Source organism: Trichoderma aggressivum (assembly GCF_033847375.1).
Source record: "Trichoderma aggressivum f. europaeum strain CBS 100526 chromosome Unknown scaffold_042, whole genome shotgun sequence".
NCBI classification, from domain to species: Eukaryota; Fungi; Ascomycota; class Sordariomycetes; order Hypocreales; family Hypocreaceae; genus Trichoderma; species Trichoderma aggressivum.
Window position 1 is genome coordinate 104,730 of NW_026946408.1, and position 21,208 is coordinate 125,937.

The 21,208-nt window shown below is 52.1% G+C and overlaps 4 protein-coding genes across 4 annotated transcripts; 3 read left to right on the plus strand and 1 right to left on the minus strand.

Annotated features, from left to right (window-relative positions):
• Positions 1 to 988: 988 nt before the first annotated feature.
• Triagg1_8507 (uncharacterized protein) lies at positions 989 to 1,401 on the plus strand (the record flags this gene model as incomplete). The annotated part of the gene is made up of 4 exons (XM_062903361.1): positions 989 to 1,003; positions 1,066 to 1,106; positions 1,158 to 1,226; positions 1,311 to 1,401. The coding sequence occupies 4 exons, from the start codon at positions 989 to 991 to the stop codon at positions 1,399 to 1,401; spliced, it is 216 nt and encodes a 71-aa protein (XP_062752503.1).
• Positions 1,402 to 2,153: 752 nt separating this feature from the next.
• Triagg1_8508 (uncharacterized protein) lies at positions 2,154 to 3,563 on the plus strand (the record flags this gene model as incomplete). Its single annotated transcript, XM_062903363.1, has 2 exons — positions 2,154 to 2,332; positions 2,405 to 3,563. 2 exons carry the CDS (start codon positions 2,154 to 2,156, stop codon positions 3,561 to 3,563), a joined length of 1,338 nt encoding a protein of 445 aa, XP_062752504.1.
• A 972-nt stretch (positions 3,564 to 4,535) lies between these two features.
• Triagg1_8509 (CAZyme family GT2) lies at positions 4,536 to 9,960 on the minus strand (the record flags this gene model as incomplete). The annotated part of the gene is made up of 3 exons (XM_062903364.1): positions 4,536 to 5,907; positions 5,977 to 9,642; positions 9,695 to 9,960. The coding sequence occupies 3 exons, from the start codon at positions 9,958 to 9,960 to the stop codon at positions 4,536 to 4,538; spliced, it is 5,304 nt and encodes a 1,767-aa protein (XP_062752505.1).
• A 4,935-nt stretch (positions 9,961 to 14,895) lies between these two features.
• On the plus strand, positions 14,896 to 20,713 carry Triagg1_8510 (CAZyme family GT2; the record flags this gene model as incomplete). The annotated part of the gene is made up of 3 exons (XM_062903365.1): positions 14,896 to 15,200; positions 15,374 to 20,613; positions 20,682 to 20,713. 3 exons carry the CDS (start codon positions 14,896 to 14,898, stop codon positions 20,711 to 20,713), a joined length of 5,577 nt encoding a protein of 1,858 aa, XP_062752506.1.
• Between the last annotated feature and the right edge of the window lie 495 nt (positions 20,714 to 21,208).

Genomic DNA, 21,208 nt, shown 5'->3' on the forward strand with positions numbered 1-21,208 from the left:
CGCATCGTGATTATGTAAGCACCGGACTGTGTTCTAGCTCTCCAGGGTAAGCGAGCAGCTTCGGGGTGAATTCGATGTTTTGGCCGAGACAACACTCACCATTTGAAGTAGTATGCCAACAATGATCTATTTGGGCAAGTAGCGATGTCCAGGATAATAAGATGTAGTTGTTGTGACGGTTTCCATTCCCTAATACACCAAAAGCTCTTGCTCAGGGTAGAGAATCATTGCAGGGCAAGATAAACACGACAGGCAACTTACATATCGTATATCAGAGACTAAACACTATTCTGAATCCGCCACTATTACTACTTTCTGCTAGGGTCGCTGCTTTCTTCTAGCATTTGTTACTATAGCCATGTTCCTCTAGTATTTGGTGATTTTTACTAGATTCACATCTGAGATTCGGCCGCTGAATAGCAAATTTGGGATGCTGAAGAGCCACTCCTAAATTAGATCGCCTGCCTGATTATCCTCTCCCTGAACCACGCAGACAGGGAAACCCACCGTGGGGGAGCGCCAAGAGATCGCAAGTTGAACCAAATCGACGTCATTGAAGCCGCCGACGTACGTCGTGGCGCTGCCCCTTTTTGTTAGGCCAATACCTCCTCTGTATTATAGCACCTTAGTAGCAATCAACCAACGTAGCACAGCCTAATGTAGCCCAACTAGCCCTACCACAGCTCATCTCCGCAAGGCTGCAACAGGACCCTAAACGATGGATTAATGGACCTTTTGATAGTACACGCGAGCATGCGTACGTGTCTCTCTGTAGGCTATCAGTCAGTGTCTTCCTGCTTACATCATGCTCGGCTGCGTCCGCGTTTGCAGGAGGCTAAGGCATGTGGCTGGGAGGAGCGTGACGTATCGATATTGGCAGACGGGTATTAATATGAGGAGCGATGGCCTGGGTTTCCTCCCCGCATCAACACCTCCAATTACAACCACATCACAGTATCTCCTGCTATCAACGTCTGCCATATTCAAGATGCCTTCTTTCATTGTGAGCAGCCCACTGCAGCCCAGGTCACACCCGTACTGACGTTCTTTTCTTTCTTCCTTCAGGTCACCCTCAAGGACGATGTGTCCGATGAACAGCTTGCCGCGTGAGTCGAGCCCCCATTCCCCTCCGACGACAACCACTGACGCGTTACCAGAGCCAAGCAGAAGGCTAAGGATGCCGGCGGCAAAATCACCCACGAGTACACCCTGATCAAGGCCTTCACGTGAGTCGACGACATTTCCCCCTAGACGGAATACCCCATTTACATTCAACATTGAATGGCTGACTGGAACTTGCCGCAATACAGCGTTGAATACCCCGAGGGCACTGTTCACTCGCTCGCCGATGACCCCTCAGTGCAGACTGTCGAGGAGGATAAGGAGATGAGGACGCAGTAAATGGAGCTCTCTATTCTATTCTTGTTGCATCTACATCTACATATACCTACACTAGAAAGACGTAATATAGAGATTCTATCTGCATATTCATCTTCCGCCATGTCAGCTGAGTGAATGAACGACTGTATTTGGTCCCCGAGCTTGGACCTGATGCTGCCCCGCCATGGATCTCGCGATTCCCCTCCTTTATTACAGTAGCTTGCCTCGGGGTGACGTGACGTATGTACCGCGATAAGAGTGGGGAGCTATTGTTATCGCCATGTGACTCTCCAAGCCGATGGACATTCAACTCGATCGTTTGGACCATCGAATTATGATTTTACCTATCATACCTTATTTGCTTTACACTCTACACATGATAGCTAAATTGGAGGCTGAATTGCGGTTTCCACGGCTCGCAAAGTAACTCTGGGCCGCTGACGCTGGTGATTCGCTGTGCTTGTGCCGCCACTGGCCTTGCCCGCTGCCCCGGCTCAACACGGCGCCGCTATCCCGCAACTGGCCTGGCTGGAGGCTGTTGCTTGGAGGCATGGACAGACTCACTCTAACCCAGCTCTATCGTGTGCTAGTGGAATGAGCCGAAGATCGCTGAACCTCTTACCGGCGATCGGAACTTTCCCTCTTATCTATCCCAGAAAATTGGCAACCTGCCTATGCATGCAAGAGCGGAGCGAGGCGTGGTGCATTTCTCATTGCTTGCTTGATTCCTCATCGAAACCCCCGACAGCTTGCTTGCATCTCGCAATGCTGCAATGAGGGTCATGCTCAGACACGCGAGGCTGCTCCGGCCACTCGGGATTCGAGCCCCGACGCCTCTGCGGCCTCAGTTACGGTGTTTCACCTCCAACATCGCACATGATGTATCTCCTGCCGAGATCTCGGCTCTGGCCAACCTGCCCCAGCATCCTCTGAGCTTGGCCGATCTTGTAAGGTAGGCCGCAGCTCATTCATCCATACAAGTGTACATCCATTCATTGGGTTAACAACACATCTCCTCTTCTAGACAAGGTAGACCGCCCTTATCCGAACGATCGCTTCTCGCGTCGGCCAACTTCACCCTCTCTCTCATCCCGATTCGCCTTGCCCATCGCCTGCAGGCCCTCCAGAACCTCCCGTACATTGTCGTATCCAACCCCAACATTTCTCAAATTTACAACAACTACCTACATTCTCTGTCCATTCTTCTCCCCTACTGGCAAGCTGCCTCCAAAGGCCGGGCCATCACAACGCTCGACAATGAAATCAAATTCACAAATGCTCTCGCCGAGCTGGTCGCTACCCATACCGACACCATTCCGGTTCTTGCTAAAGGCTTCCTCGAGTGTCGCAAATACATATCCCCAGAGGAGGTTACACGCTTCCTAGACGAGCACCTCCGCGCCCGCATTGGCACTCGCCTCATCTCAGAACAGCACATTGCCTTCCATTTCAGCAGCCAGCCTCATTTCGACCCCGGCGCGAGTCCCACGCCATGCCCCGAGCACCCGACGTACATTGGCGTTATCGATACCGCCCTGAAGCCTGCCTTGATAATTGAATCTTGTGCGGGCTTTGTAGCTGACATCTGCGAGCTTAGATACGGCATACGGCCAAAGCTTATTATCAATGGCGAGCCAGAAACAACTTTTGCGTTTCTGCCAATGCATCTAGAGTACATAATCACAGAGCTTCTCAAAAATGCCTTCCGAGCATCCATAGAAAGCAAATCAAACGAGCCCATTGTCGTCACCATCGCCCCCGAGCCACCACTGAAGCTTCAACCTGGCGGTGCTCCCGACATCAAAGCCCCGCCTAAGGACTTGGGACTCTTTAAGAGCGACGCAATCAAGCCGCTGGATGACAATGCCCCAGGCGTGACGATCCGCATCCGAGACCGAGGGGGCGGCATTCCTCCAGAGGTCCTCCCCAACATCTGGTCCTACTCATTTACTACCTTTTCCGAGGACGACGACGTCCCTGGCTCGACCGGGAATGACGGGCTCGGTGCAATTGCAACTGCTAGCACCGGGGGAAGCTCGATTGCCGGCCTGGGATATGGCCTGCCGCTGAGCAGGGCATATGCCGAGTACTTTGGCGGCGGCATCGCTGTTCAGAGTTTATACGGTTGGGGAACAGACGTCTACCTCCGCCTAAAGGGAGTTGGGAAAGTCGATAAGAAGTGATTCGGGGGGCGTCAAAAAGCAGAACGAAATATATACCCCGATTTTTTTTTTTTTTGAAGAATCTCTCATAGTACTACCAATTTGGCTACGGCGAGCATGGAAGGAGATTTATGTATGGTTCACTCAAGTTTGCTGGAATGTTTTTTCTTTAGATTTGGACAAATGTATCATGACTGCCAACTGATCTCCGGTGCGGCTCTGTTCATATGAATCATCGCAGTTGCTTAGTATTTACCGAATAACAAGTCAAAAGCAAAATAATTACTCCAATAGCCTCGTAAAGCGCATATATATATATATATTCAAACCCTATCAAACAGAATGAAAGCAAAAAGCGTCTTCATACCCCATTACACAATGACTCGACTTCACACATGGCGACATCCAACATACACATCAACCCTTTGTCTTTCACACCATTGGAACACATTCAAAAAGAAAAGACAGTCCAAACACACAAGTTTGAAAAAAAAAAACCCTCAATGAAGATGACTATTATAAACAAATCGCTACAGCAAGGAACCAAGTTCTCCACCACCCAAATGCTTTGGCTTCCGAAGACTTCGTTCAAGCTTTAGACTAATAAGTGGGCACGTGTAACCATTTCATAACCCAGTGACTTAAAACTTCTTCTCTCAAAATAGTAACAAAGGCGGCATACTTCTCACTTTCCATACCCATAAAAACGCCATTTCTCTTGCCATGTAACAAATCTTTGCTGATGCAGCTCCTATTTTTTTTTTGGTTTCTTTTTTCTTGCAATGTAATCCTTGAGCCTCTGTCATCTCGTAGAATGTAACCGTTTTCATCCAGTCAAGTTCGTTGTGTGGACTATCGTACGAAGGAGTTGAATACTCTTCCCCCAAAAAGAATGATTAGTATGAAAATAAATATTAAAAAAACAAGACCAAACTTCTAATTTGTCGATATGCTCGTTCCCTCCTTTCATTCATTCCGTGCCAATATGCATCGTTACATGTTTTCCAACTCGCGGTCGATCTGCTTGTCCACAAACGTGCGACGCTCCCCAACGAGCTCGGTCTGCAGGCGCTGCTCAACGAGCGCGCGAACCTGCTTCTTCGTCACGGTGTCCAAATCAACGTCTCGCAACACGGCTTGGATGGCTTCAATGATGGCGGCATCTGATGACCCGATGCCACCGGCGCCTCCCATGAAATCGAACGAAGCGGTCGACCGGGTTGCTTCATGGCCACGACCAAAACTCATGGCAGAAGAAGAGCGGTTCATGCCATTAAAGCCTGGCGAAAGACCTGGCGAGGGAATCAGATTGGATGGGCCACGGGTATGCATCACACTCGTCCTCTGGGGGAAGTCCGAGTATGGTGATTGGCTGCGATCCTGAATCGCAGTACCCATGGACATCATCGACTGTCGCTGTTGCATGTAGGTAGGGTCACCGATGTGGCTGGCGGCGAACGGCGCGGGGGACTGGGGGGGCATGTATGTATTACGGCCGTGCATGCCAGTGAGAACCGAGCCTTGAGGACCGGCTGAGTAGACTGACTTCATTTCGTCCATCTCGTACTGATCGTTGTAGACCATGTCTTGCTTTTCCTGGTATTGGTTGGTGCCACGTCGACCGGGGAGACCGTTGGCTAGAGCATAGTCGTCCCAGAGCTGGAGCGGGATGGATCGCGGGTTGAAACCCTCATCATCAACGGCAACCACCTGCTTGTTACCCTTCTCTCCGATGACAACACGGGTATTACCCCAGGAGAAATTGTCTTGGTTCCAGAAGGAATAGACAGGGAGCGCAAACGAGTAAATGGGGTACGCAAGGATGTAGATGATCATCCAGCCGATATGTTGCCACTGTCTCTTCAAGATGAAGATCAGTGCCTGGAGACCGTAGACGGCAGCCAGGATGACAAGAGACCACAGGGGGAACGAGGTCGGGTGCGTAGCAACGCTGTAAATCATGTAGCCAAGGTAAGCGCATGTCGCGGGGAGAATGATGGTGCCGAAGAGATCAATGAAGACAATGAAACGCATTCCAAAGAAGCAGAAGCCACACATGTCCTTGAGCCGCATAAGCTCTACAAGATTGTGAATAGTCGAGTTGATCCATCGTCGACGTTGGGACAGGAGAACGCTCCACGACTCCGGGGCAGCCGTTTTGCACTGAGCGTGGGGAAGGAATTTGAACTGCATAGAAGGGAAGTGCTTCGTCATCAGAGTTGTCAAGTATCGATCCTCACCCAGAGAGAGTAGGTTCTTCTCGTGGAGGGTGTCGACATCGCATATACTATAGTCCTTGATGACGCCGTCGGAGATAATCAAAGGCTTGCCCTTGTCTGCAGTTCTGAGGCGATACATGGTGAAACTAGAGCAGGCACACACATGTTAGTTTACATGAAAAATAGGGTGATTTGTTTACTTCAAGTTTACTTACCATCCGGGCAAACAAGTAACACTACCGAATAAAGACTCGAATGCCTTTGCCATGTGATGAGAGATGTAGTATTCGTAGACCTGAATCATTGTCCACCAAGACTTTTGGTCGTTCTCCAGACTGGTCTCACCGCAGATGCCAGCAATCTTAGCGTTATGGGCGCATGCAGCGACCAACCTGTTGAGAGAATCCTCTTGGACGCACGTATCGGCATCGACCATGAGGAGGTACTCATATAGCTCAGGATCCACGCCAATGATGTTGTTAATTTGATTGAACATCTCGAGCTCGAGCGGGTTCATGGGGGAGCGATGGTGGACACGGTTGAGGAAGCTCATGAGAAGAATCTGAGAATCACGCTTGCCACGGTTACCAGGCTTGGCCTTGGTCTGTTCCGACTCCTTGCCAACCTTGACGACAACCAGGTACGGGACCACGTTACCCTCGTACTCGTAAAGACCAGAATAGACCTTGGCATAGTTGAGCTGGTCACTACCGGGGCCGACAGCCTTGAATGCCAGTGCAGGAGGATCAACCTTGGGATCTACGCCTAGGATATCCAGAACAATCTTGGGTGTAGGACGATCATTGCCTCCACCAACAACCATACCGTCGCAGATAATGCAGATGAGTTTTCTCTTATTGTCATACTGCAGTGCTGTCAACGAGTCAAGTGCCTTTCGCAGCGAGTCTTCACCTTCGGTGTAGGCGGGGACCTGGCAAATGACAAATTTGTCCTGGGGAGAGGGTCGTCGCTTGGTGCTAAACTGAAGCGCGGACACAAACTTTAGGCCGATGACAATACACAACACGATTGTGAAGGAGAGAAGAATGTAGTTGTTGACCACGCATCGAGGGGTAACGCGGAAGTCTGTGCTGCCCTTGACGAAAACGCGCTGGATGCACAACCAACTATTGGCAAGATTGGCGTGCACGGTGCTGTTGTTGTTAGGGTCATTGATGAGGATGTCCAGCTTCTCCTTGATATTGGTGCCCGGATTGTCTTTCCACAGGTCCGTAAGGTCCTGGTTGAGGAATGTGTATCGCTGGTCGTTGTTGTATATGTCCAGGGTATGGAAATAGTTGGTCAAGTCGTAGATCTGGTTGCCATACATGGCCCACATCCTCTGGTCATCGTTGCCTTGTTGCTTGACATCTGATGTTTTGTAGACTAGCTGGCCCTTGTAAAACTCTTCCATGGCTGGCTCGAAGACGTTCCAGTACCAGTTGGGGTCGGCTAGCTTGCTGGTCGGGTCGGGCTGAAAATGACCCGACGTATGCACTGCGAAAGGGTTCTCGAGAGTGTTGTTGAGGATGAGCTGAGAGGAGTCGGTGAGCCCGAGACCTTGGCAGGCAGCGTTAAGAGGAGGGATGATGTAATCATCCATGTCCGCGCCGGCCAAGGGCAGCATAAGGTCTGAGGTGGTCTTCGTGTTCGTGTCGCTGTGCTGGAGCTTCCAGAACTTGGAAAGATCGTAGACGCCACCGCGAAGGCTGACATAGTAGTCGTTGGTGCCTTGATGCTGGCTGACCTCCTTTCGGTTCCAGGCCTTGTCCATGTTAGGGCACAGAACCCGGCCAAAGCCAACGATCCAAAAGATGATGATGGCATTCATGAGGACAATCACCATGCACAGAGCGAGCTTCTCACGCCAAGCCATGCGGACATCCGGGCGCTTCATGCCACCGATCCATTTAAGCAACGGTGATGGAATCCACCAGGTCATAGCCCATGTAAAACAAACCCAGGCCCGACGGGCATTGTCAACCTGCTTTGTCTCGAGCTTCTTATCTTCGGCGAATTCGGCGTCGAATGCAGCGGCCTCCGGGTTGTAAAAGCCGTCGCCCCTATACAAGTCGCCCTTGTTACCCAAGCCATAATCGCCAGCACGCATGGCACTTGGCGCGATGGACGGCGCGGCCTGAGGGTTCGGGGATTGGCCGAGTGTGAATTGGCTCATGTTGCCCTGGCTCATGCCGCGGTTGTGGACCAAGTGGTCCCGGCTGATATTGGCACTATTGTCCATGCCAGTTGGAGGGAAGTATCCGCTACCGTTGTTTGAATAGCCGGTATCGAAACCGTTGTTGAAGGGGTTGCTGTGGATGGGATGGATCTCATCACCTGGCTTGACATCCAACATGCTCTCCGCCTCCCACCATGCGCTCTCGCGAATCCAGATACGCTCCTTGCCAATGAAGACTTCGCCATTGCTCCAACCACGCTCCAGCATCCACGTTTCAATGCCCTCACGACCATCCCTGCAGCCGAGAGGAGCATAACGCTGCACGAATTCGTCGACGTCAAAGTCGGCGGTGAAGTCAAGGTTCCTGTGCCGGCGGTTCGCCCATTCCGGAAGACGCCATGCGCGCAACTGACGAGAGACGGTGCCAGCCGACCAAGCAGAGGTAATGGAGGGCAGCGCGGCTAAGCTGGCGGGCGTATCATCAGTTGGGTGCAGGCAGAGATGATACCACATACGGTTGGAGCCAAGCACCGTGGGTAGATCGATTCGACCAGCCCTGCCCAGGTTGATGCCTTGGCCTTCAACGGGGAAGAGCAACTTCTTGAGGAAGCTGCCTTCGTCAGCACCATATGCAGCCTTCTCCAGAATGACCTCCCTCTTCTCCAGCTCATGCTGGCGCTCGCGGCCTTGAGGACCGGTCATGATTCCCAAGTCAGGCGCCACCTCGGATACTGCCTGCTGGAGTTCCCTAAGAATAGAAGAGCCAGCCGAGGGGATCTCGAAGCCATCGCCAATCATCTCGGCATTGATACCTTGGGTATCATCGAAGACGGACCGCATACACAGCGCCCTGCTGATGGCAGGATCCGGCACCTCAAGGACAGTGATGGAGACGGTATCGCCATTGTCTTCGTTGGAGGTGGGAGTGCGAACTCCATGGCCATCCAAAGACTCATCGCCATCCTTGATACGGACCAACTGCGCAGCGATGGCATCGTTGGCCTTGGAGATGACCCAATCAACAAGGGACTCGTAGAGTCCGCCAACGAGAGTCTTGCGGTCTTCTGTGCTGCACTGACGAAGAACAACGTCGGGGTCGATTCCAAGCAGACCACCCACGTCCTCACAAATCTCCTCAAGCGCCTCGGATTCAATGCTGTAGTCAAGCGTGTCGCCAAGCTTGAGCAGGCCGGCTAGAGTAGAGATGAAGTTTCGGTGAGCTGAACCCTTGATGCCAATGTCTTTGAGAGCCTGGCGGAAGTCGTCGGCGGATGCGGAATCATCGGCGGTGGGCAGGTATGATGGTGGATCATAGGTGCCAGATCGGGACAGAAGAGTATATGCAGACGCCGACTTGAGGCCCAAGAACTCTCGTTCTGCGGGGGTTGAGGCAGAGGTCAAGAGATAGTAAAAGACGTCAAAGGCGCGATAACCCGCCTCGGCAGGAATGTTCAGCAAGCCCGCAGAAGTATCAATTCCGCCCTGGGAGAGGGCCAACGAAGCCCCCGTAAGGTTGCCGGCGAGGTTCAAAGCCAGGGTCACGCCCAAGCCCGCCTGCTTCTGGGCCGCCGGGTTTTGTGGAGTGACACATCGGAGAAGGGGCTGGATCGCCTCGACAGCCTTGTAGACGGTGGAGGGAATCGCAAACGGAAATGACGACAGGAAAGGGATGAGGAGAGAGGGAGTCGACTGGTGAAGCGAGCTAGAGCCCGTGTCAGTATGGGATGCCAGCTTGTGTGGATTTGTTCACTTACCCCAAGACAATGCAGCCATCTTCCGCCCTACGCCTGGCATGCTCCCAAGCCCGCGACGCGAGTGTAGCATCAACGGCAGGACCGCCCTGAGCAGCTGTGAGCCAGGTGTTCACAACGACGCTGGTGCTCGCGTCCAGTTGATGGGGTTGTGAGGAGAGATAGATGTTGTGGATGGAGTTGAGCAGCGTGGTTGTCGAGACCTGAGACTGAGGTCCACTGCCTCGAGCCTCTGAGGCCATGGAGAACATGGAAAGTCGGTTCGCCATGACGGAGGAGGAGTGGGCGTAACGGCCCTCGATCGATGGAACGTCCTATAACAATGCGGAACGGATTACGTCGTGATGTTGATGCTGAAGATGTTTGTTTATGTCAAGCAGCCCCCCAAGTGTATGCGGCACGGGCTAGTCCAATAACAACAAGCAAGGCTATGAGAAGGAAAAAGAAGTGGGAAGAAATGACGGAGATGAAGATGAAGATGAAGATGAAGATGGCCTGCTGTGTCAATGCTGAGCGAGAGACGAAAAGGACGACTAAAGGCAAGCCCAAGACGCGACTGCCGTATTAACTCCTTTTTTTTTTCTGCCCCCCCGGTCTTTGCTTTTTTTGTCTCGATTATTTTGGTAGCGCAAGAAGACGCAAGACAGATAAGGCAAGGCGATAAAACAAAAACAGCAGACGAACAAGATGCAGCGATTAACGATTGAAAGTAGAGCTGCCAAAGCGAATGAGGCAGTCTCACCAAAGGCCAGAGGTGGTCAGGGAAAACAGCAGAGGAAAAGTCTCGCGGCTCTGAGGAAGATGAATCGATGGATTTGGTGGTTCGCCCATCGCGAGGAGCTGCCGTGTAGGCACTACCTTAGTGGGTAGAACACCAGCGACAGGGGCTACCTGGCAGGTACCTAGGCCGGTGTACTGGCGGCAGCTGTGCCACACAAGCTAGCCAGGGGGCGTGTGCCAAACAATGGGCAGCTAGCGAGCCCGTCGGCGCCACCGCCAACCGGCGCCGAGTACTTGCAAGTACCGCCCAAGTTGGAAGCAGGGGAACCCCGTCATACGCCTGCGGCTGGACGGTAGCGGGCGGTTGTGCTCACTGAAGCCGTTCCCGCTGGGCGCCTCAACTCTAAGGCCTAGCAGTGCTGCTAGCACGACTCCGTGCTAGTAGCAGTACCGCATCGGCGGGTAGTGTTTTGTAGAGTCTGCGCTGCTGCGGTGGTACAAGACGCCCGATGCTGGGCTGTTAGCGATCCAGAGCGAAGCCAGCCAGACCCGGTTGCCACGGCCCAAGGCTTAAGGTAGTATGAGTCCCTATATCGTACGTGTACTGTACTGGTCCTACCTAAACACACCAGGACTCGTACTAATGGATCCAATCGTATCGTGCTCCGTAGCCTGGTGATACTGGCTGAGCTGAATGCAACCCTCGCCGCTCTCCACTGGGTCTCTCACCCTAATCTGTGTTGATCGTGGGCATCGCCAACTGCAGCCCTCAAAGTGCTGTGCATCAGCTCGAATGTCACCAAGCTGGCAGCGCCTGTACCGGCATGTACATCAGCGCCTCCCTAGCAGGTACCTCCTGGTACTCCCGTCGTACAGCCCAGCCACTGCATGCTCTCTCCGTGGTCGTGCTCCATGCCAACAGCCGCTCCGCTCCGCACGATACGTATCGTACAGTACAAATGCCTGGAAGCGAACACATGTAATTTATTATTATGGAGTAGGGAATATTCCACGGCTGAAATGGAAATATCACACGGCGACATCTGGATGCGGATATAAAACTTGCACCGGCCGATACTGTATTACACATCTACCTAGCAGTATTACTTGATACAAATACTGGCTGTTACTACCGTCGCCGGCCCTGATGAGAGACGAGACCCGGAGCGGGCGGATGGGTGCAATACGAGAAAACCAGCGACGCTCTGACGCCGTCAATGCTATGGTACAGCATGCTTTTTTTTTTTTTTTCGTGTCACGATGGAGTGAGTCCGTCTTGACATGACTGCGGCCAACCACGGCACCACCTTGATGCTCGTATTTTCTCCTGTGAGGGGCACAAGACCGGCTCTTGCTGGGCTGTGCCAGAGCTCGCATCATGCTGCCTCGATCGCCGGTCCTAGGCAAGAAACTTGAGCCGTACTTGCATATGCTAAACACGATTGGCCAACGACGAGACCAAGCTAAGAGAAGAAGAAAAAAACCCTAAAAAAAACAAAGACTGGTGTTTCCTGACATGCGGGGAGGAGGGGAAACATGAGACTGCAAACCCACAGAACGTGAGGCATCTCGTTGGTCACTTGCAGCTGCGCGTACCCTACACACGGTACTGTACGAGCAGTGGTACGACTTCAGTTGGCGACCTGTGCTTTTGGCTCCATCATCGTGCATGTACTGCACAGAAGGGCGAAGACCCATTTGTGGTGATTTTGTGCGATTTTGTGCATTATACGCAAATCGACCACGGGTATCCCTGCTACGCTGCATTCCGGACTGCTCCGGCTTCCGTACCCCGTACCCCCCCTACTGCGTACCTACCTGTTCGTACCTACGAGTATACTTACAGTACAGGTATGTACATCCCAAGTCAGATATTTTCGGCCACAACTGAGACTCAAGAATGGATCAGACTGATGCCAAAAATGCTCGGGAAATGTCTGTCGTCTCACTGGCGCTAGCATCTCTCCTGTTGGACCAGCGGGCAATGGGTCAGCAAAATGCCTCCATATGTCGCCCACGGCAAGTTTGCTGGCCGGTCATACTGTGGCACTTGCAAAGGACGGTTGGGTGCATCCGATGCATGACAGAGCCTCGTGTCCCGACAAAAGCTGTCTGTATCCCATCTGTCATCGGGTCTTTTTTTAGGGAGATCTGGCGAGAGGAGTTATAAAAAGAACGCCGAGCAACTAGTTGTCGTTGTCTTCGCATTAGGGCTGTGTCGTCAGACCACTCAAGCAGCATACAAAGTAAGCTGTGCTTCCTCGAGGCTCGCTTTCTTCGAGTCAGCTAGACTTACTAGAGTGTGGGATGCCCCCCTTTTCCCATCGCTGGCTCTAGAAATAGCAGGTACAGGGTGTACGATCAAATATCTTTTACTCGTATAGTATCCAATCTGACTAACACGAGCATGAGAAAGACGCACCCAAAGTTGAATTCCATCAAATTCTTTCATTAGGCTTCGACAAAGGCGTCAGCACCAACTCGGCGGGCCAATGCCGCTGTTTATAGCCGCTCTCACCGGCAGCAAGGCAACTTTGTGATAACCTGGTCTATTGCTGGTAATTTTGGCGACGACTTACTCCATCGGGGTCGGCTACTCGTGGTTCTTGCAAGTACCAGTGGACCAGACATCCGGGGCAATACGCTGTAAGTCGGTGCCCCTAATAGCATCCATCTGCTAGGGGGCATCGACCCAAGTACTCGTAGAGTAGGTACTACCTTAGGTAGCACCAGACCAGGCAAGGGGGCATCTGCTCCGCAGCTTTGGAAAAAAAAAAAAAACCATTGATGGATCAATCCAGTCTTCGTACATGTGCATACAAATGCTGTACATGGCCGGTGGATCGGATCGGCTGGTCCCACTGCGAACGGTGGCAGCAGCTGAGGTACCGACAAGTATCCCCTGAGTGCAGTCAACACCAAAGCCCGCCAAGTCCCGATCTAAGGTAGCAAAGTTCAAGCAGCGCCAAAGAGCACGGGAAAAAGGGGGTTCATACTACGAGCTAGCCACTGTGATACTCGTATTGAATTTTTCCTCATTGGCTGTCATGTGCTGGCGACGTCTGGACCGTAAGGTTTAGTAGTCGGGACCTACCTACTACTAAGGTAGTGGAAATAGGTAGGATTGCTCCTTTGGATGCTAAAATAAAGTATTGAAGCAACCAGTATAAGATTTCGACGTGTGGTTAGAGATAGCACTGGAGATGTTAAAGGATCCGTGTGGTGGTAGATGCCAAGTGCACAGGCCATCTGTCCGTGCCATCATCGTCCATCAAGTGGTACTCGCGCAGTACTCGTGCTTTCAATGACGACAATAATGGTGATCTTTGACGATTGACCGTTGAGCAACAAGATCGAGTAAAGAAAAGAGAGAGATCGGGGTTTCTTACCATTTATGGCGACCCCTACCTATCCATCAAGGCCCTTTCCTTGCCGTCTCTTCTCCTTTTCCTGTATTCCCTTCTCACGGCCTTGAAAATCTCATTCGCCACCGACTCCGCGTCCTGTTGCATCGCAGACGAACGGTACATGGCCTTCCGCAAAACATCTCCTGCAAGCAGTGGAATCAACATCCGAGTGAGAGTCCACAAAGTACCTCCTGGCTTTCAGCCTCCCACCTGTACTCCGTGCTCCACCAGTCCTCGGATGCACTGGCGTATCTGATGTATCTCCCAAGTCGCGACCATTTCACCCCCCTGGCCATGCTTGCATTCACCCGCACACAAGCCACGCACACACAGAAATGCTATACTCGTAGGTACTAATAATACCTACTTGATGTGGACGAGGAGACAGGCATGCATGCAGCTACAGCAATGGGGACTAGCAGGGCAGGCTGTGCTCGCCGCACGAATGCTAATAATACCTGTCCGTGTACCCGCAAGTCACTCCTCCGAGCGCGGGTGGGAACAACATTCACGATAGGGGGTGTGGACAAGCCCAAACTGCGCTCGCGACGCATTGCGCCCAACGGACTTGTCCGTAAAGCTAGGCCACTCGTCACGCCCCCTCTGCCGCTCGCAGCAGTGGCGCCTCTACGGAGTGACTGAGCACCTAATTCAGGCACAGCGCTAGCAGAGGGCTGTACCTCGATGTACTTTCATATGTTACTTGGTGCCATCTCGTACAGCAGGTCTAGAGCAGCAGCATACGATGTGCATGGGCAGGAGTTGAGTACCTAAGCAAGCAACCACGGCCCCTTTCCCGCCGCTCAGCCAACCCGTCCAGGAAAATAACTTCAAACTCATCTGCCTGACGTTGACGCGGTCTGCTTTTGAGGCCTTCGCTGCATTTTTGTCTTTTCCATGCTTTTTTAACCACATTCGTTATCCATCAGGCATATCTCGAGGATTTCTTCTTGCATCAGTTTATCAATACTCGAACCTGTCGCGGACCGTCCGCTTGCGCTCTCGCCTGCGCGGCAGTAGAGCCACCGAGTTGGCAATTTTTTCCTTTCAGGTTCTCAGTCCATCTCTGGAGGAAGCATGAGCTTGCCTCTTACTTCCGCGGGCAATGGAGGGGCTCACACGCAGCATTCTCTCCCTCAATTGCCCGCACACTCCCAGTCCGACACGCAGATAACGGCCCATCTCGCCAGTCGATTCCATCTGCAACTCCAAGCCACCTATCTTTCATCCCATGGAGTGGTTGCTGTTAACACCTTTACATCCTCGACGAAAGGGCCAGATGGAGGCCGAGATGGCAGCTCCATGGCTGCTGCCGAGGATGTGGCCGATCGTGCATACCTGCGTCTTGGCCATCGGTCTGAAAATCAAGCCGTTGTGTTTCTGTAAGCTGAACCAAAGCCTTTTTTTCTTTCTTTTCCCATTCCCCATGATTATTTCCCCCTTCTCTGGCGTTTCGAAGAAATCTTGCGGACCGATAGTTCTCTTACCAGCCCTTTGTTTGAAACTGGGCATCTGTTGTTCTTTCAATCTAATTTCTAACGCGTCTGATGCTTAGGGGAGAATCTGGCTCCGGAAAGTCCACGCTGCGAAACCATTTCGTTACGGCCCTTCTCAAGAAATCATCCACTCCTTTGTCGACTAAACTCTCGCTTGCTGCGTACGTATTCGACGCACTAACCACCACAAAGACCGCAACCACCCCAACTGCCTCTCGGGCTGGTCTGTTCTACGAGCTTCAATACGACACTTCTGCGTCTACAAACCCTACTCTCATCGGTGGTAAAGTGCTTGATCATCGCCTGGAGAGGAGCAGGATCACAGACGTCCCCACCGGCGAGCGTAACTTTCACGTCCTATACTATCTTGTGGCTGGTACTAGCGAGGCCGAGAAGGATCATTTGGGATTTGAAAATGACAGCAGCAAGAGATGGAAGTTTCTTGGGCACCCAACGCAGCTTAAGGTGGGCATTAACGACGCCGAAGGCTTTCAGCTCTTCAAGACCGCCATGAGGAAGCTGGAGTTCCCCAAGAACGACATTGCCGAGATTTGTCAAGTTCTTGCAACTGTTCTGCATATCGGCCAGCTGGAGTTCGAGACTTCCAGCAGCACCAGCGCAACTGGTGATGACAGCGGCGGCTTCTCCCACGAGGGAGGCACCACTTTCACTGCTGTCAAGAACAAGGATGTCCTGGCCATCATCGCCGCCTTCCTCGGTATCAGCGCCTCTGATCTCCAAACTACCTTGGGCTACAAGACCAAGATGATCCACAAGGAGCGCGTTACCGTCATGCTCGATCCCAACGGTGCTCGCGCGCACGCGAATGAGTTGGCGAGGACTCTTTACTCGCTCTTGGTTACCTGGATCGTTGAAAACATGAACCAGCGTCTCTGCGCCCCCGAAGAGAGCATTGCCAACACAATCTCTATTGTTGATTTCCCCGGTTTCGCCGCGGCAGCTTCCACTGGATCTGCCTTGGATCAACTCCTCGCCAATGCTGCCAATGAGGCTATCTACAACATGACTCTCCATAACTTCTTTGATCGCAAGGCCGAGATGTTCGAGACAGAGGAAGTCACCGTGTCTGCGACAAGCTATTTCGACAACAGCGATGCTGTCAAGGGCCTCCTAAAGCCCGGCAATGGCCTTTTGAGCATTCTCGATGACCAGACCCGCCGTAACAGGACGGATATGCAGCTTCTCGAGAGTCTGCGCAAGCGGTTCGAGGGTAAGAACCCTTCTATCGATGTTGGTTCCGCGACCGCCAAGCTGCCAGGTAGCAACTTCCATACTGAAAACTTGTCTGCGAGCTTTACCGTCAAGCATTTCGCCGGAGAAGTCGAGTATCCAGTCAGGGGCTTGATCGAGGAAAACGGCGAGATCATCTCTGGAGATCTCATGAATATGATGAACAGCACAAAATCAGACTTTGTGGCCAAGCTCTTTGGCCAGGAAGCCCTGCAAACCGTCACTCACCCCCAAGAGCGGACAACTGTGATGCAGGCTACCATCAGCTCAAAGCCTATGCGCGCGCCCAGCGTCATGGCGAAGAAGGGTACTCGTCCCAACAGGCCCAATCCCGCGGGCCGCCGCCAGACCCAAGATAACTTTGATGCAATGTCACAGAACAGCGACTCGCGTGAGGCCAAGCGTGGAGCGGGCAAGGGATTATCGGAGCAGGGCGCCTCTGGCCAATTCCTTTCATCTCTCGACAATGTGCAGAAAGCTGTCACCGATCCCGGCACCAATGCTTACTTCTTCTTCTGCATTAAGCCCAATGATCGCCGCATTGCCAATCAGTTCGACAGTAAATGTGTGCGAACACAGATCCAGACATTTGGCATCGCCGAAATCAGCCAGCGTCTGCGTTCGGCTGATTTCAGCTTGTTTGTGCCCTTTGGTGAGTTCTTGGGCATGGCCAATAGCGAGGCTCTGCTTGTGGGGAGCGAGCGAGAGCGGGCAGAGGCTGCAATCGATGAGAGGCAGTGGCCCCGTAACGAAGTTTCGGTTGGTGCCACTGGTGTCTTCTTGAGCGAGCGTTGCTGGCTGGAAATCGCCCAACTGTCCTTTTCCAGTTCGGCTTCTGGCCGCGGTGCCATGTCCGCATTTGATAGTGAAGGCGGAGATGGCCTCACCCCTGGCGACCATCATGCTTTTGGTGCTTCCAAGGAGCGTCTTTTGTCTGCTGGACACACTCCTATGGGCTATGGTGAAAAAGGAAGGAGTGGTTACTTCGTGGCTGATGATGCTCGCTCTGAGGCGGGTGTCTCGGCGTTTGGTGCGGGAGACATGTTCAAAAACCTCGATACCCGCGAGCAGATGGCCGAGAGAGGCAATGAAAAGGCCCTGGTGGAGGTTGAAGAGTACAAGGATAGCGCCAGCCGCAAGCGCTGGCTGTTCCTTGTGCACGCACTCACTTGGTTCGTTCCCGATTTTCTCATCCGGTTGATTGGTAGGATGCCTCGAAAGGATGTGCGCATCGCATGGCGTGAGAAGCTTGCCATCAACTTTCTCATTTGGTTCTTCTGCTTGGTTGCTGCTTTCTTCATCGTGGTCTTCCCCATGGTCATTTGTCCCACCCAGCATGTCTACAGCGCTCAAGAGTTGTCTTCATTTGATGGCAAGCCGAAAAGTGAGGGTGCGTACGTTTCCGTCCGTGGTATCGTCCTTGACTTGGGAGCCTTCATCCCCTCCCATTACCCTTCGTACCTGAAGCAGCAGTCTCTTCTCAACTATGCCGGCAAGGACATTACCAGCCTCTTCCCTGTCCAGGTGTCCGCACTCTGTGACGGCGTGGACGGCTCAATCAACCCGGCCGTGACTCTGGATTACAAGAACAGCAACTCCACCGGATCCCCGGCCCTTCTCAGCCTCACGGACCAGAACTACAAGTACCACGACTTCCGATATTTCACCAATGACACTCGACCCGACTGGTTTTACGAACAGATGGTCTATCTGAAGTCTAACTTCAAGAAGGGCAACATTGGCTATACCGCCAAATATGTGAAAACGCTCGGCAAGCAGTCGCAAAACATTGTGATTTTGGAAAACAAAGTTTACGACATGACTACCTATCTTGCTGGTGGCCGCCATTTGCGCGCTCCTCCTGGAGAAAAAGTGCCAACTAACAATACTCTCACTGACTTCATGGACCCATCTATCACGTCGCTTTTCCAGCTCAACCCTGGTCAGGACATCACCAAGTACTGGCAAAACTCACTCCGACTTGATGCTACCAGCAAAACTCGTATGAAGCGTTGCCTGGACAACTTGTTCTATGTTGCCGATGTCGATACCAGAAACTCCGTCCGCTGCCAGTTTGCTGAGTATCTTATTCTCGCCATCTCGATTCTGCTTTGCTCAGTCATCGGATTTAAGTTTCTCGCTGCTCTGCAATTTGGTGGTAAAAACGCCCCTGAAGACCTTGACAAATTTATCATGTGCCAGATTCCGGCCTACACCGAGGACGAGGAATCTCTGCGCCGTGCCATTGATTCTGCTGCTAGGATGAGATATGATGACAAGCGCAAGTTACTGGTTATCGTGTGCGACGGCATGATTATCGGTCAAGGCAACGACAGGCCCACGCCCAGGATTGTTCTGGACATTCTCGGCGTGTCCGAATCTGTCGACCCTGAACCGCTAAGCTTTGAGTCTCTTGGTGAAGGTTTGAAGCAGCACAACATGGGCAAGGTTTACTCCGGTCTCTACGAGGTCCAAGGCCACATTGTTCCCTTCTTGGTCATCGTGAAGATTGGCAAGCCCTCTGAGGTCTCCCGCCCTGGCAACCGTGGTAAGAGAGACTCTCAGATGGTCATCATGCGATTCCTTAACCGCGTGCACTACAACTTGCCCATGAGCCCGATGGAGCTTGAAATGTACCACCAGATCAGAAACATCATTGGTGTCAACCCCGCCTTTTACGAATTCATGTTCCAAATCGATGCCGATACCGTTGTTGCCCCGGATTCCGCCACTCGTATGGTTGCTGCCCTTATCAACGACACAAGCATCATTGCTGTGTGCGGTGAGACTGCTCTGACCAACGCCAAGGGCTCGTTCATCACCATGATCCAGGTTTACGAGTACTACATCTCCCACAACCTGTCAAAGGCCTTTGAGAGTTTGTTCGGCTCCGTCACTTGTCTGCCCGGTTGTTTCTCCATGTACCGTATCCGCGCTGCGGAGACTGGCAAGCCACTCTTCGTGAGCAAGGAGGTTGTTGAGGCGTATTCCACTATCCGTGTCGATACGCTGCACATGAAGAACTTGCTCCACCTGGGTGAAGATCGTTTCCTGACCACTTTGCTGATGAAATTCCACTCCAAATACAAGACCAAGTACATCTTCACTGCTCACGCATGGACTATTGCCCCCGACTCTTGGAGCGTCTTCCTTTCTCAGCGACGTCGTTGGATTAACTCCACTGTGCACAATCTGATTGAGCTTATTCCCCTTTCCCAGCTCTGCGGTTTCTGCTGCTTCAGTATGCGCTTTGTCGTCTTTGTCGACTTGCTCAGTACCGTTGTCCAGCCTGTGACCGTCGCCTATATCATCTACCTGATTGTGCGTGTGGTGCAGAATCCCAACGTCGTCCCCGTCACCGCGTTTATTCTTCTCGGCGCCATTTATGGTTTGCAGGCCATCATTTTCATCCTTCGCCGCAAGTGGGAAATGGTCGGTTGGATGGTTCTTTATGTTCTAGCCATCCCCGTCTTCAGCTTTGGTCTGCCGCTGTACGCTTTCTGGAACATGGACGACTTTGCATGGGGTAATACCCGTGTTGTTGCCGGCGAAGACGGCAAAAAGGTCCTCATCTCGGACGAAGGCAAATTCGATCCCTCATCTATCCCGAAAAAGAAGTGGGAGGAATATCAAGCCGAGCTCTGGGAGTCGCAGACTTCCAGGGATGACACTCGCTCTGAGATCTCTGGCTTCAGCTACGGAACTAAGGCTCACGGCGCCATGTCAGAATATGCTTATCCCAGCCGGCCTGCCTCCACAACGGGCTTCATCCAGGCAGCGACTCACGCTCAGCCATATGAAACCCGCAACATGTCCCGCATGTCGATGGCTCCTTCTGAGATGAACCGCATGAGCCAGTATGGCGGATCGCAATTTTTCTCTCCAGAGGACATGGTTGGCCTTCCCAGCGATGATGCCATCTTGGCGGAAATCCGAGAGATTTTGAAGACGGCAGATTTGATGACTGTCACCAAGAAGGGCGTGAAGCAGGAATTGGAACGCCGCTTCGACGTTCCCCTTGATGCGAAGAGAGCTTATATTAATAGTGGTATGTCCTAAAACACCCCTTTCTCCTTTTACGTATTTTCAAATTTAGCTAACTGGGTTTCTCTCTAGCTACTGAGGCTCTCCTCTCTGGTCAGCTATAGAAGAGCAAAGCAAAGGAGTGGCAGCGACAACGCTGACCATCACAACGCCCGACCTACGCATAACTTTTTAATTACGAAGAGGTTTTTGGCCTTTTCCTTTTTCTTAATTGGGGTGCTGTTATCGACCACTTTCTTTATTCAATGGGTAATCCGTCATAAATCGCTGTCTCGTCATTTGGCTTGCTTGGCCCGAGCAGCGAAGCGAAAAATCAAAGCGAAGATTGGAGAAGAGCGAGAATGTTGTATGCATCGTATGGGTTATCATTTTCATTTTTTTTGGTGTTTCTAGGTTTAGAATGGACGAGGGAACGAGCCTTGTATGTATATATGTATGAGCGCATGTTGGAGTTTCTGAGTGATCGAATATGTTTTACGCTGCGACTACGATTATGCTGCTCGTGTTGAACTTGATGTTAGTATTCATATCGTAATTGATTGGAACGAAGCCGTGATGGTGGAAGACTATAATCATTATAACATTAATTGGTGGTCATT